This window comes from Arabidopsis lyrata (assembly GCF_000004255.2).
Source record: "Arabidopsis lyrata subsp. lyrata unplaced genomic scaffold ARALYscaffold_8, whole genome shotgun sequence".
Classification (NCBI taxonomy): Eukaryota; Viridiplantae; Streptophyta; class Magnoliopsida; order Brassicales; family Brassicaceae; genus Arabidopsis; species Arabidopsis lyrata.
In genome coordinates, this window is record NW_003302548.1 from 3,882,835 (window position 1) to 3,899,282 (window position 16,448).

Consider the following 16,448-nt stretch of genomic DNA (forward strand, 5'->3'; position numbering starts at 1 on the left):
GGGTAAAACTAATATTATATATTGTGGTTTTGGGTCTGCTGGGATTACAGGCTTTGGCTCAGAACCTCATTGTATTCAAAAAAAAAAAAAAAAGAATAATAGAAATCCTAGAAGAACAATAATAAAATTTCATCAACTTATTTAATTTTTAATTTATTTTGCGTATAATAGGGATCAACATATATAGATTCATATATTTTCAACAATAGTAATCTTATATATAGTACGAATTCTTATGAACTTTTAAAAGATAATATATATGTACAACCACAATCGTCCGTTGTACATCCACTAATTTCACAAATTAGAAAGTTTAGAATATAAATAACAACTTTTCCATTTAGAGTTCATATTATAAAAAGCAAACTTTGTTATGGAACATTCGTCGAAAGTAATGTAAGAGAATAACACCATTTTTTTTTTTTTTTTGGCAAACAGAGAATAACACCATAAAGGACAAAAATCCTATAGAAACTAAGATATAAACAAAGTTACAATAATAAATTGACCAACAAAAAAAGAATTGTATTATTAACAAAAATATTGCAAATTGATTTGACATGGTTACTTGGTTAGGTAGTCGGCAGACGAGTTGAAGTGGGCCAAAATTGAGCCCCCACACTGGACTCACCATCCTATCCACGTGGTTGCATACTTGTCAGCACGCATATCCGTAAAAGTTTAAATATTCAAGCTACTCGATTAGGAACATTTTGAAAATGTTGGTTCATTCGGTTTCAAAACGAGATAATCTTGTTTCCAAAAGGCAAATGAAGATATCACGATTAATGAAAAAAATGACTAAATCATAAGCGAAAATGAATCGGTCTAATCAATCAAGATCAAAAGAAGACGAATTTTTTACATTTCCGGTTTAAAGGCTTAACTAATGTTTGATGTGTAATTTAAATAACTACGCACATTTAGTTACTGCATGCCGATCATCTACTTATAAGTATAGATGAAAATCTACTAAAACTAAATTAATAAGATGAGAGGAAAATGTCACATACGTTAAATGTTTATGCAAACATTTTGATCACTGATGCAACCATTCTTACTCCAAACCAATTCTTGATGGACTAATACATGTAAATCCCACCAATTGCATCACCTAGATTATCAACCCCATACATGGTGACATGTTGTACTTGAAACGGGATAAAGTGATAAACTCTATAATACTACATAAACTTGATTAAGAGGATTGAATTAAAACTTAACAAAATTATTTTTCTAAACAAATTTATTACTATAGTTTTACTCTGAATAGCTCAAAAATAATAACTAAGCCTAAAACTGGCCTTTGATCTAGTTTTATAACATGCTTACTAAAACTTCTTTCTGATTATCCTACCAGAGTACCACTTTTCGTTACATTTTTTAACGATGTGAACATCAAAATATACTCAAAAAGAACACCATATATTGGGATTTCAATTGATTTTTTTTTGTTCTTTTATGCAAATATTTTTGTTTCCTACTATTAACACTTACACAATATATATCTATATCACAAGTAGTTTTCACAAGCCAGTTTTATTCTCCAAAGCCATCTCTAGAAGCTAATGGGTAAATTTGGATGATGTATATCATTATCATTTGGACCATATGATCAGAAGAATTTGGATGATATGAATATCATTATCATTGGTCCATTGTGCCCAGTTGATTACCCTTTCACATCATTAAATTTAAAACTATATCTTTGTAATATTCAAAATTATTAAGTACAATCTCAATATATATATATATATATATATATATACCATAAAGCAATTATATTATAATCATCACCAACTAATTAATACTAATAAACCGGGGCATGGATATGATTATGGATTGTTACGAGATACTCTAATCAAAGCCCCATCAGAAACTTTGGAAGAAAAGAATCAAATGATTCCATAAGAAAAAAAGCTTCAAAATAATGAAAACTATTTCGCATTTTTAGCAAAAGCATATGATTAAATGGGAAACCCTCAATAAATTATTACATACATTTATTGAAGAACCTTTGTATTTATTAAATTGATTAAAAATTAACCTTAGAACGCGCTAATCACAAGATCACATGTTGCTTCCTCTTACTTCGTCCATTATATAAACACATAACACCACTTCTTCTTCCAAACACATTCCAAAACATCTCATTCCTCAATCAACAAACAAACCAAAAGAAAAAAAAAAACTTATTCAATTTCACTACCTATTCTTTCAATTTGATCAAAATCCTCCCCGAAACCTACCTTAAACTTTCGATTTTCACTACGTATAATCTTGATTCGATCAAACTCCCCCCTAAAAATGGAGAACATGTTTAGGCTTATGGGAAGTGAAGATTTCTCGGACAGAAAACGGTGCATTTGGGTTAACGGTCCGGTAATCGTCGGAGCCGGGCCATCGGGGCTAGCCACGGCGGCTTGCCTCCGCGAGGAAGGCGTTCCCTTTGTTGTATTGGAGAGAGCAGATTGCATAGCTTCACTATGGCAGAAACGAACTTATGATAGAATCAAACTTCATTTACCAAAGAAAGTTTGTCAATTACCCAAAATGCCCTTCCCGGAAGACTACCCGGAATATCCAACAAAAGGACAGTTCATCGAGTACCTTGAGTCCTACGCAAACAAATTTGAAATTACTCCTCAGTTCAACGAGTGTGTCCAGTCAGCTCGATACGACGAAACCAGTGGTCTATGGCGCATCAAGACAACATCTTCGTCTTCTTCCTCGGTGTCGGAGATGGAATATATCTGCCGGTGGCTAGTGGTGGCGACTGGAGAAAACGCGGAAAAGGTTATTCCAGAGATCGATGGGCTCACAACGGAGTTCAACGGTGAGGTGGTCCACTCGTGTGAGTATAAGTCCGGCGAGAAATACAGAGGAAAGAGTGTTCTTGTCGTCGGATGTGGAAACTCCGGCATGGAAGTTTCTCTTGATCTTGCAAATCACAATGCTAATGCCTCCATGGTTGTTCGTAGCTCGGTTCATGTGTTACCAAGAGAGATTCTAGGCAAATCGAGTTTCGAAATCTCGGTGATGTTGATGAAATGGTTTCCTCTATGGCTAGTAGACAAGATCCTACTGATTCTCGCATGGCTGATTTTGGGAAATTTGACAAAGTATGGGCTAAAGAGGCCCAAGATGGGCCCAATGGAGCTCAAGATTGTCTCAGGGAAGACTCCAGTTCTTGATATTGGAGCCATGGAGAAAATCAAATCCGGCGAAGTAGAAATCGTTCCGGGAATTAAAAGGTTCTCTCGTAGCCACGTGGAGCTAGTCGATGGTCAGAGATTAGATCTTGACGCCGTGGTTCTCGCCACGGGTTACCGTAGCAACGTACCTTCATGGCTCCAAGAAAATGATCTGTTTTCGAAAAACGGATTCCCGAAATCGCCGTTTCCAAACGCGTGGAAAGGGAAATCGGGACTTTACGCGGCTGGATTCACAAGGAAAGGATTGGCCGGAGCATCAGCAGATGCCGTTAACATCGCTAAAGACATTGGAAACGTGTGGAGAGAAGAGACAAAACGACAGAAAATGAGAACACGAGTGGGTCACCGCAGATGCATTTCAGTTGCTTAGGGCTCAAGTTAGGGTTTATACAATCATTTATTTTATTTTTAACAAAGAGTGTTTAGTTATTATTTCTTCATTTTTTTTGTAAACAAAGTATAGAGATACAAAGAGAGCCCTCTCCTGAAGACCCAACGGTGTTGTTTTTGAAGGCTGTGTGGGCGTTTTGTATAACTTAGGATGACGTGGCCTTTCTCTTCATTATTATGTTATTTTTCTCTTTATTTTTTGTTTTTGTAATGGTTTTATGAAATACAATAATAATAATAATAAAGAATTCATTATTTCCTTTTATTTGAGTTATGAAAATAAGATTTTTTGGGTATATATTGGAAAATAAGTGTTTTTTTTTTTGATAAAATACGACAAAATAAACTTATAAAGATAAGATTTTATTTTTTGGGTCAAATAAAGTTGTAACCGGAATTGTAAGTGAATGAATAGAAAGAAATTCTGATATCTTAATCAAACTTGACAAGATCTCAAAGACACAAATTTTGGCCCACTTAAAAAGCTAAACTATGTAAGCCTTTTTAAACAACGTTGTAATGAAATTCTCATATTGAATTTGTAAGGTGTCGTCAGAGTTCTAAACGTCTAATCAATAATAAGATTTATTTTGTGTTTCTAATATTTCCTACAGATACATTTATGTTACGATTTTACCCCGCGGTACACCGCAGATCGATTTTTTTATAACTAAAAAATTATTTAGCAAAATTTTAAGTTGTATTTGTTTTGTTAATATTTTTTATTTTGTTTAGTGTTTCTGATTTTATAATTAAATTTTGATTTATAATTCTAGGATTTCATCCATAGTATATTGTTTAATATTAATATCGATCCAAACCCGTTGCACCATATAACCCCGTCCCGTAAAATTAAATATCATTTGTTATTTTGAATAATATTTTTATCCACTACGGATCGCATATTCATGCGGATAAGCCCGTAGAGAGTTGCGGGTTTGCGGGTCGACCCGCCAAAAGAGAAGCTATCTTTTGAAACCCTTTGTTTTATTTAGAGGTTTTGAGAAAATATCCCTAAAAAATAATTTTCATTATATGAAAAAAAAAGTAGAAGAAATTGTAGTATCAACATTCCCGATTTTTACATCACTCGTTACTATTAATTTTTTTTTTTGCAGATAAATATCAGAACTTAACTAAGTCGAGATTTTTAAAAAGATTGTGTAGAGATTTTTGGTAAATTGTTGAAAACATATTTGATTTCAAAATCTTTACTTAAATAGATAAGGAAAGATTTTGTAGAGACTTTTGCTAAATATATGATAAATGAATTTCATTTAAAAATTTTTATTTAAATAAAACAAATCTAAATAATTAATGTTAATGGTATGCCATTGTAAATACTTCTCAACTTAAGGATTTATTTGCTAATTGTGATCCAAAAATGTATATATAGATATCATCAAATCGGAAACTTAACATTATCCTTCAACAAAAAAAAAAGGAAACATAAATTATGAAAAAAAGAAGAAACATAAGGCTATATATATGTATACATACCCTAACACTATTGAATCCCTCAACTTTCACAAACCCTCGGTTTTGTAGTAATTTTACTATTACAAAGAGAGATATAGAAGAAAAAGTTAACATATTTTAAGTTAGAAGAAGATGATTGAAAACGAGAATTGGATCTATGAAAAAGTTTGGGATAGAGAAGGAAATCCAAAAAAGTCGTCAACATGTGATTTAGAAGTAACTTCAGAGAAATTGAGTGATGACTTTTTATTGAGTCAAGAAGATGATTACAAACGACGTCGTTGTGTCTATCTAATGAGCTACAAGTTACAACAAGCCAAATCTGATACAGATCTACATCGTCAAGAATCAATGGCTCGTAAATTTTTGTTTAAGTTGAAGAAACTCGTTCGTTCTGAGCGACGTCTTCGATCGTGATAATGAGTTTAGGTAGGGTTCAAATACCTAGAGAAATCTTTTGATGAAAGTAGAGGTTTGTTAGTTTTATCTAAACAAACTATTTTGATCGATTAGTTTTTTTTTTTGGTTTTTGGTTTTTTATGTTATTGACCGAATTAGGGGGTTTATAAAGAAAACAAATGATAGCTTAAGGCCCAACGCATTACGAAATCTATCTACAAAGAAAATTATTTTCAGTTTTTCAGGAAAGGAGCGAATCTTTGGTTTTCATCTTAAAACTTGTAGTATTGAAAATTCTGGTGCATTGAATTACGATGACTTTTTCTGGTTTTCAAGTCGTTTTTACATTACGATAATGTTAATATCTCATTCAAAATATTCACAATAGTCAACTATGATGAAAATTATACTTAGTAAAATGATTCGAACCTTATTATTTTAATAACTAATATAATGAATCATTCAACCACCTAACCACCAATGTTTAATTATTTTTTATATAACTCAAAAAGTATTATCTGAATTGAATCTTGTAGTAACAAAGTTGTGATATTGATCAAAAACATGTTAAGGAGAGATTACGAATTATAACATTTTTGTTTCTGGTGCGGCCACACCGGGAAGAAAAACATGTGACTGGATAACGTAGAATAAAGTCAATGATCAAGTAAAGCAACAAAAAAAAGTCAATAATCGAAGAGATACAAGAAGAAGGAAGCTTCAACGGAAGCAAGTGAACATAAGAGTATCTTAACATTTTAAACCCCCAAAAAGAAGCCCACGTAAAACGTCCTAAACTCTCAATTACTCTGAACCTGTCTTTTTGTAGAAATCGATTTTGTATAGTAATCTTTGTTAGAAAATATATGAAGACTTTTACCAAAAAAAAAAAAAAGAAGAAAATATATGAGGACTAGAACCTTAACCTGCAAATTTATATTGGTCTAGAAATGAACAAGGACACATAGTAAAATGGTTTGTACTAATGTCATCTATACGACACTATGGATTATTGGATTCAAACTCGCAAAATCCAGTTTTCTCTATTATAACCTATAGTAGATGTGTATGATCAAACACAATTGGAGACTAATATATAAAGTTTTCAAACGTTAAAAAGTTACAACTTACAACTATACAAAGCAACATAATTAGCATCAAATCTTTGTGCCAGCAAAGAGAATTCTACCTTTTGATAATATATAGTTTAATAATTCCTACCTTTTAAATATAAATAATTTTGCTGACAAAAAGTATATATAAATAACTTCAAACATATATGGTTCATGGCAGAATAAAATTGCGACGTATAGTTGCTGCGGAGGCATGAATGATAGGCGAAACATATAATATAATCTACAATAGTTGAAATTAATACTTTAATAGATAAAAAAAAATTAAAACGTATATGCGTGAGGGGGTGGTGGTTTTATTTTATATATAAAGAAACTCTTATTAAAACAAAAACAACAGCACATTCTAGTTTCTACAACACTAGATAGGGACCGTCCGATGAACGGGTTTATTTTTTAAAAAATTAACTAACAACGTTTGTAAGTAGAAATTTTCTTTCAAAAGAAAAAAAATATTTATTTTTTCAGTGTTGCATTATTTTTTAACTACTAAAATTATTAATTCAAAATTATTTCGAATGAAAGATATATTACATAGCAATTAGACACGTTAAAATTAAAAATATTCATCATAAAGTTGGCGAATAAAACCAAAATAGTTTTTAATTAGACACGTTAAAATTGTAAAGATGATCAATCACTAAATCCCTTAGCCTTCCAAGCTAACGTTGAGGGTTCGATTCATATATTCTCGATTACAATGACTTTATGATCAATCAATAAAAATTGAAAAATTCAAAAATTTTAAGCTCGATGATATATGAATCTTATATAATTCAAATATAAACATATAAATTTAAATAAACAATTTTGAAATAGTGCAATTAAATTCAAAATATCAAATACAAAGAAGAAGCATATATGGTTCTTTCATATTCAAGAATTTCAAATAAACAATAAAACTTTACTTAAAATCATCAACTATTTCTAATTAGAAAATAAAATTGATATAAATAACATAAATTTGTAATTTAAATCATGACACATGTCGCTATCTAAAATCATTTGAACTATGATATATTATAAATCTTATATAATTTAAACTAAACGTAGAAACCAAAATAAATAATTTAAGATACAACAGTTAAACTAAAAATAAAAAATTATAAAGACGATGATATATGAATCTTTGATAATTTAAATATGAAAATAAAAATTAAATAAATAATCTAACAATACTACAATCATAATTGAGGATAAACAAAAAACATAGTTAACGGAAAAAATATTACAAAAAGGAAAAAAAAATTGATCTTTCATATTTCTAATTGAAAAATTAAATTCAAATAAATAATATGAGGATTAGTTTAATTAAATCATCACATATTTCTAATTGGAAAGGAAATGGAGATAAATAATATCAATTATAAATTAAATCATGCCACATGATAAAATCTTTGACTAATAACGGTTCATGATACTATGAATTACTAACTTTGAGAAACAAAAATATTTAATATTAGTTATTTAATAACATATAGTTTTTAATAAATTTGCGTGATTTTTTTTTGTTTAATTAAAAATATATATTTTTAACTATAAAAAATGTATAATCCCAATTTCCTTATTATTATCTTTTGACATTTAAAAATTTTTTTTTTTTTCCCCTGGATTTATTAATTATTACAAATTATGAGAACTGTTACATATACGATTCTACAACTGATAATTCCTTCCGATCCTTATTAGATCTACGACAGACGTCACCTCTTTCACCTCTTTCTTCATGCTCTTGATGGACACTTCCCTCTCTTTCTTCATGCTCACCTCTTTCACCTTCTTCTTCATGCTCTTGATAGACACTTTCCTCTCTGTGTAGAATCCTGGCGAACGGCTATAATTGTACATCGCTGAAGATCTCATGCACACTTACCTCCAATAATCTGCAAAAATATTATCTTTTACATTTTTAAAATTATTTACATTTATAATTACTTACAATTATCTTTTTTTTTAAAGGAAAATTTTGTTTTACACGTGTCAAAATCAAAAGATCGATAGATTTGTCATGTGTCACGATCCTATGAGCTACTAACTTTGAAAACCATACTTTATATAATAAGATATTATCCCTCAGAGATTAACATATATAACTCTCAATCTTGCTCATAATAATATAATTTTGCTAGTAAAACATATACAATATTATGGCTGTGAATGAAACATCAAAGCGGTGCGGTTTTCAAAATTTTATTAAAAAACGTTTCTAAGTTACCAATCACAGTTTTTCATTTACGTTTTGCGTTTTTGATAATAAGAATATAAAATACACGCACAAGATTTCTATACCTCATAAAAAGTGAAATCCACTTTTATTTTTTACCCACAAGTAAATACGTGTGGTCCAACAAAAACGCCAACTTACATAATTTTTTAATAATAAAATTCACAACTCTAACAATTTCTGGCACGTGTAAGAGATCCCAAACTGCACACAAACCTCCTGGCCTCTTTTTATGGTAAATACATAACAAAATAGTCAAATTCAGTTTCATAAAATTTTGTGTTTAGTTCACTTTTTAAAAAAGCTTAATTAGTTCAAAACTAACTAAAATTAGTTTACTAATATATCAAAAATTAAAATAATATATATATATATATATATATATCTATCTTATTTAATTTGATTTATGAATTTTCAATTATAACATTTTATTGTATACTGCAAGTAGTTTTTTTAAAGTGTTGTATTTTTAATGATTAAATCTTTAATTGATTTAACATTATGTATGTCAAAGAATTAAAATATTATGTTCAACAATTTGGATATTTAAAATTATAAATGTATGAAATTGTTTTTTTTAATTAGCATCAAACAAACAATAATATATAATTATACTAATTATTAATATAATAATATTTTAATATATTTATTATAATATATCATCTGTACCGCTTTTTTCTTGTTTTGCCATTCACACATTTAGTTGTGTACCGCAAATAGTTTTTTCACCAGTCAAACATTAATTTGGACCACTTATTTTATAAAAACCGCACTTGTCCCGCAAATACAATTCTCCCGCATTTACCGCAGTTGAACCGTACCGCACTATAAAATCGCTTTTCCCGCACAATCAAATACGTTGTTACCATTCGGATCCTAGCTATGTATGTTTCATAAACAATATCGTTTGTCACTTTCACACAAATTAAAAACTATTTGAATCTATTAAAACCATGAATAATCTCATTTTCATAAGTTTTAGATTAATAAATAAATAAAGTATATGTTAAAAATATATAGATATATATATATGTATATATATATATATATATGTTACTAACAGTCATCTTCAAAGTGATTAAGCGACGAAACACTTTGATACCGTATTAACTAAATTACAGAAGAATTATTCAATGCAACCAACATTGTTACATGCAATGTTTTTACAGAGGGTTTCATTTTGGTTTACACTGGTTTGCTAATTGCTACTCAATTGATAATTACATGGTTTAATTAAGCCAAACACTCCTAAGTAACAGAAAAATAAACAAAGATTAATGCGGAGTGTTTCCCTCTTAGTTTTAGGCTTTTTCAGATTACAAAGCCATGAACTTTGCGGAAAAGGCTACAATGATTGAAGAATATTTGGTATTTACAGATATTACATTTTTGTATAATAAATGATAAAAAAAAAACTTATTAATATGAAATAATGTAGTCTTTATTAGGCAAGTTGTTATAATTATTCCTAGATAGTTACTCTATACGGTAGGCCAAGAAATTAAATTTTTAATGATTTCTCTAACTCTGAACCCTATCAAATAAATTCCAACCCCATCAGAAGCTAATAGCGATTTTTTCCCCTATCAAAATAGGTCACAAAATAATACATTAAATAAATAAGAACAAAACCTAGAAATCTTTTACAGAATTGTCGAATCATGATAGGATCGGTTCATAATTATTATTCCATTAACGTATAGTTGAAAAGACACTCCAAAGTTTCAAATTTAAAAATTTTGCATGCCTTAAGAAGCTGGAAATTATTACTACTATTCTCACCTTTCTGGTTTAAAACAAATTAACTTCCATAGTTTTTATTTTCTTGCAACTTATATAGACAGAAAATGGGTTCAAATGTAGATCAAAAATAAAAATAAAAATGGGTCCAAATAATTCTTTCCACATCATAACTAATATTTTTAGTTTTTGTTTCTAATTAATAAAATAGAGTTACGAGTTTGCCTATATACAGAGCCGTAGATTAATAGAAGCAAAGGAAGCAAGAGCTGCGGCCCTTGTTTAGTTTATAAATGTTTTCGGCCCTTAAAACAATAAGATTGACTTTAGCCACTAGGCTTTGTTCGATAGCCTCTCCAACAAGTGACCCAGAGTTTGATGGTTCGAGCCTCTTTAATTTATGATTCTCGAAATCGTGTTGGTAATATCTTTAATTAATATTTTTCAAATTTAAATAATTAATGCCAAAACCTAAACAACGACATGATTATTATACATTTTTTTTAAAACGGCCCTTTTTTTTTCTTCGCATGTGGCCCTCAAAATAGAGTTACGAGTTTGCCTATATATAGTTTTTCAATCAACAAATATATAAAAGTAGTAGAAATGTATTTTTTTCATCCAATGACAGCCAATAAAAAGAATCAAGTCACTTTGATAATAAACTCTACAACTGGTAAAAATCATTATATGTAAATTCCGATTCAAATAGAACATATAACTAAGGAAATCTGAATATTTCAATATACTATAATATGGAGTAATTAAGGAAAAGGGATTACAAGACATTAATTATTGTATGTTAATCAGCCTTAATATAAAATTCTCCGACATTAATAAAATATACTTACATAAAACACAACCTTGTAATGTAATAATAGAAACGCGTTGAGAAAGAAGAAAAAACCTAACTCCGTTTTGTAGTTCCGAAGTCGTAACCTGCTCCATTATCTATGGACAACACATTCCTCGTCTTCTCTCTCTTCTCCTTTTATATCATCCACTTCCGTACCTGTCGTCTCTAATTAATCGCATTTAATAAACGCGTCTCAAGTCCGACATTGCGTCGGTGATGTCACCATAATCTTCTTCTCGACTCTGCAAGTCTTCATAGCCGAAAAAGCTTCCACCTTTATCACCTTAATCGAAACTCCGGCGATAAAGCTTCTACATTTAAGGTCTAAATTCCGAAACTCCGGCGAGAAAGCTTCTACCTTTATTGCTTAAATTGAACCTCCGGCGGAATTTCATCGGAGAATGCAGATTCCGGTACACAGGTCTTTTGTCTTTCTCTTACTATGACTCTTTTTTTTTTTTGCTTCTTTATTGCGTTAATCAAAATTCCGGCGAAAAAGTTTGTACCTTTCACCGGAGAATGCAGATTCCGGCAGACTGGTCTTTGTCTCTCTGTTTTTGCAGTCGTTGTCAGTTGAAACGCCGTCGTTTTTTGGTGAAATCTTGTTTTACTTTTACAGTTCTTTTTGCGAAATGTTCGGTGAAGAAAGCAAAAATACTTTAAATTTTTTTGCTGAATTTTTTTCATTTTTCATTTTGCGATCGCTTTCGCTTTTAACGTTCTCTGTGTTTTTTTCCAATCAACTTGCCTTTTTTTTTTCCCTCTGTTCTTATGGTGTCGGTAACGCAGTTTCTGCGTTTGCGTTTGTAAACGCTACTGGAAGTTTAGTGTAGTAGTATCTCTTTGTGATTGATTCGTAGTTTGGTTAATAAATGCTTCTGATTTGATGAATATTGATTGCTTTTAATTCTAAAGATTCTTCCTTTATTTCCCAAGATTTTTGTTTCCTTTCAAAGTCCAAGTAAAAATTCACTAAGGTCGGTTCTTTTTTCTTATATCCGAAGTTTTCTTGGACGTTGATTGAGAAAGCTTTTCTGATTTTTTGTTAATGGTGAATTGTGATGTTTCAGGCGGTGAAGAAATGAATAAGCAACGAAGAAGAAACGTTCAGGCTCATGGATGTTTAGGTCGGATGGTTAATCTTTTCGATTTTGGAACAGTTGGTAATGGAAAGAAGTTGCTCTCTGAGAAACCCTATTTTGATCATGGTTAGGTTTATTCTTCTATCTCTCTACTTAAAGTTAAGATCTTTAAGGCACTTGATGTTGATGAATGATTATGATGATGATGGCTTCAGGGTCTATCAAGAGGAATCAGTTTGATCAAATAGAAGATAAAGTTGTGAGTTTTTTAAACAATTGCTTTCTCTGATTGGTTTTGTTTATGTAATGAGAAAGTGTTAATCTTTTGTTTTATTGGGAGTGTAGGATGTGAGGAATGGTGGAGTCAATGGAACACCGATGAAGATGCTTTTAGAACAAGAAATGTCGAAAGAGATGGAATTTAAGCTAAGTTCGACTAATTTGGTTGCTAAGTTGATGGGTCTTGATTCGTTTCCTCAGACACAATCTACTTCTAGGAGTAATAGTTCAAAGCCTCGTCTAAAGAGGTCGTTGAGTCACGGGGAGTATAAAGATGTATATGAGATTTGGCAGAAACCTGGGGAGTTGAGTAGTAATGGTGTGGAGGGTTTAAGCAAGAAGAAGATGGACATTGTCCGTCAAAAGTTCTTGGATGCGAAACGTTTGGTTACAGACGATAAACTTCGACATTCCAAGGAGTTTCAAGAAGCTATGGAAGTTTTGAGTTCGAACAAGGAGTTGTTCCTCGAGTTTTTGCAGGAATCGAATACCTTCTTCTCTCATCATCTCCATAGTTTCCAGCCCACAGATCCACCAACCTCAGAGAAGTCTAAGCGGATCACTATTTTGAAGCCTTCAAAGACCATTGATGGTGAGGCAGCCATTGAATCTTCGAAGGACGGAATTAAGAGTGGTAAAGGTCTTGATTTGTTCAAATGGCCTGTTAAAGAAGAATATCCGACAAAGGAATCAACTCGAATAGTTGTTCTGAAACCTAATGGCCATGTCACAAAGGCTTCATCATGTCCAACCTCTCCAAGAGGTTCTGAGGAGAGAGAGTCTAGAGATGTGGCTAGGAGAGTGAAGAGCCAGATACTTAAGGAAGAAACTTTACAATCTTCTGGCTTCGCCAACGGCTATATAGGCGATGATAGTTCTCTTAATGACTATGCAGATTCTGAAATCATGTCACCGGTTTCTAGGCATTCATGGGATTATATTAACAAGTACGATAGCCCTTTTTCTTCTTCGCCCTTTAGCAGAGCCTCGGGTTCTCCAGAGTCATCATCCGTCTGCAGAGAGGCCAAGAAACGGCTTTCTGAAAGATGGGCATTGATGGCCGCAGCCAATGAGAATTTGCAGGAGGCCAATGTTATCGAAAAGAAAGGCTCTAATAGTACCTTAGGTGATATGCTTGCACTTCCAGATTTAAAAGACGATCTTAGAACCGAAGAAGAAAAAACAAGCGATGGTAATGAACAGGAGGGTCCTAAAGTATCTGCATCTTGCTTTGATGGTAATTTCAGTAGAGAAGAAGGAAAATTAAAGCCTCCTAAAAGTCTTACACGATCGAAATCTCTCCCTGAATCATCGACAAGTCTTGGTCACAAATCCCTTGATAGTACCAAGAAGGGGAAATCCAAAGTTCCAGAGGAGCTGACAAAGTCAAAGAGCTTGAAATGGTCTCTGAAAGGTAAAGTCTCAAACTTTCTTTTCTCAAGGAGCAAGAAAGCCAGTAAGGAGAGATCTTATGAGGAATCCCAAATGGTAAACCCCGAAATCTTAGATTCTCGGTGTAACGATGAATATGATGCATCAGTGTCTGCCAGAAGCATGAATTCTCGGGAGGTAGTATTAATCATATAAAACACATTTTACTGATTTCAATCTATTCATCTGTTGCATTCTTTTATTTACAAACATATATTCTTTTCTGTGTCTCAACAGGGAGGCTTATCAATTGCAAAGCCGACCATTTTCGGAAACTCTAGCGAGTGGCGTGATGAGCCTAGTCCAATTTCGGTCCTGGAAACTTCTTTTGATGAGGATGATGGAATCTTTTTTAATTCCTCTATCTTGAATAGATCATCATCTTCTCTTGGTAAGGTTTCTTTTAAAGCTTCACTCATTATTTATCTGATGTCACATCGATTCCTTATTAACCGCAATCTTTGAAAAACAGAACGGGACATGAAATCCAACTTATTAGGAAAATCGCCTCCGATAGGGTCCATTGGTCGAACCTTATCATTCGATGACTCAACAGTTGCTCGATGCTACTCATCTAAACGCTCTACTACTTCCACAAGAGACGAGGAAGAAGACTTGCGTCTCCTCATCAACACACTCTTATCAGCAGCTGATTTCGATACAATCTCGGACAATCTTTTGTCTAAATGGCATTCTGCAGAGAGCCCATTAGACCCTTCTCTGAGAAACAGCTACGCAGACTCAACGGAACAGAAAAGACTTGGATCAAACGTGAAGAACCTAGTGTTCGACCTCGTCAACACGCTGCTCTTGGAGCTAACACCGAGCTATCTCGGACCTCGTAGTCCCTTGACACTCTCTGGTAAGCCATTGCAGGTTTATGTGATAAACCGGATGCAAGAATGTTTAACGGGTAACGGAAGAGTGGAAGATCGGTGGTGGGATGAAGACGGAGACTTGAGCAGTTTGGCAGTGAATAAAGTGGTGAGGATTGAAGTAGCTGAGATTGGTTCGCAGGAGAGTTTGAGATTGGAAATGGATTCCATGGGAGAGGAATTAGAGTTGAAGTTGCTGGAGGAGTTAGTGGAGGAGGCTTTGATGGATTTGTCAGAACAATCCAAATTATTTATTCCAAGTATTTGTTAATCATATGGATGTATATTATATGGTTTTATTGTGTGTATAAATATCTGGTGAATCTCACTTTCTTTCTATTTTGTTTTTTTTTTTGGGTGAATGATAATGGAAAGTAGTGTTACATATATGTATATAGCCTCTATGTTTATACTAATGTCTCAAGAATCAAGATTGTTCCAAACCTTCTAATCTGATTTATGGTGTTATAAATATGGGTTTCCTTCAAAAAGTTAACTTGAGCAGCTGCAAATTCCTAGATTGGTGAGACTATCCTTTTGCTAATAATCTTTTAGCTTTTGTTTGGGTTTCACTTTTGCTGAAATCAGCACTTTACTCAAAATGTTATTAAAGATCCAAACTTTGTTATCTCGAACATCTACAAATTGGGAAGCAAAAATCTGAAGGTTTTGGATATTTCTGTACATGAGATTCTGATAAGCATTATGTTAGACACTTAGATTAGTGAAAGAGCATGTTAAAATTACTCTAGGTGGGCTTATAATGGATAATATAGCTGCTCAGCAATTATAATTGAAGATTCTGGAATTGGTCTAGGAACTTGGGCTTGGCTTGGGCTTAGAAGAATTTAGAGTGCTCTCGAATTCATCCTAGTGTTCTATTTTTTTGGGTTCTATATTCCTCTTGTGATTGATGATTTGATTCATTGAATTAGAAAAGAAAAAAAATTTCTTGACCCTATCAAATTCTTCAACGACCAGCTCGTAGGGTATAGTTTCAGTTTGCATTTTCTTTTGGTTACATTGCCAAAATAAAATCGTTCATGGTTTTTTTTCATTTTCCAATTTTTATTGGTCGAATGAGAAAAAGAGTTTATGTCACTCCAATGGACCGACATGTAACATGTTCCATAGATACTACAAAATAGTACAAACCTTTATTTAAATTTATTCAAGCCTTGTTTAATGGATTTTAAGGCTTTAATTGTTTTGGTGAATTACGGCTATGATCTGTATAGATGTCCTTTGCCCATGTATAGACTTTCTTTTTAGACACCCCACATAACTAGACACTAGCTTGTCACTGTTAATTTCTTTTGGATTTGGCAATATCCAAAAAGGGTCC

General features: G+C 32.1%; 2 protein-coding genes across 4 annotated transcripts; both read left to right on the plus strand.

Moving 5' to 3' along the window:
- The first annotated feature begins 1,840 nt into the window (after window positions 1-1,840).
- LOC9299702 (probable indole-3-pyruvate monooxygenase YUCCA5) lies at window positions 1,841-3,704 on the plus strand. Its single transcript, XM_002863580.2, has one exon. It carries the CDS (start codon window positions 2,308-2,310, stop codon window positions 3,583-3,585), a length of 1,278 nt encoding a protein of 425 aa, XP_002863626.1. The 5' UTR covers window positions 1,841-2,307; the 3' UTR covers window positions 3,586-3,704.
- Window positions 3,705-11,313: 7,609 nt separating this feature from the next.
- Window positions 11,314-15,547, plus strand: LOC9299703. 3 transcript variants are annotated; one of them, XM_021033434.1, is made up of 6 exons: window positions 11,314-11,857; window positions 12,507-12,644; window positions 12,734-12,777; window positions 12,864-14,366; window positions 14,466-14,619; window positions 14,701-15,547. In XM_021033434.1, the coding sequence occupies exons 2-6, from the start codon at window positions 12,518-12,520 to the stop codon at window positions 15,372-15,374; spliced, it is 2,502 nt and encodes an 833-aa protein (XP_020889093.1). In that variant the 5' UTR covers window positions 11,314-11,857; window positions 12,507-12,517; the 3' UTR covers window positions 15,375-15,547. The 3 variants fall into 3 exon arrangements, with proteins under 3 accessions (XP_020889093.1, XP_020889107.1, XP_020889100.1); XM_021033448.1 differs by having other exon boundaries at window positions 11,462-11,849; XM_021033441.1 differs by lacking the exon at window positions 11,314-11,857 and adding an exon at window positions 12,174-12,413.
- Window positions 15,548-16,448: the final 901 nt, after the last annotated feature.

Bases quoted from the DNA above. Each gene is read 5' to 3' on its own strand.
- LOC9299703 (XM_021033434.1), top strand. From the start codon at position 12,518: ATGAATAAGCAACGAAGAAGAAACGTTCAGGCTCATGGATGTTTAGGT. The intron at 14,367-14,465 runs GTAGTATTAATC...GTGTCTCAACAG, and splicing joins GAAGCATGAATTCTCGGGAG to GGAGGCTTATCAATTGCAAA. The intron at 14,620-14,700 runs GTAAGGTTTCTT...TTTGAAAAACAG, and splicing joins TAGATCATCATCTTCTCTTG to AACGGGACATGAAATCCAAC.
- LOC9299702 (XM_002863580.2), top strand. From the start codon at position 2,308: ATGGAGAACATGTTTAGGCTTATGGGAAGTGAAGATTTCTCGGACAGA.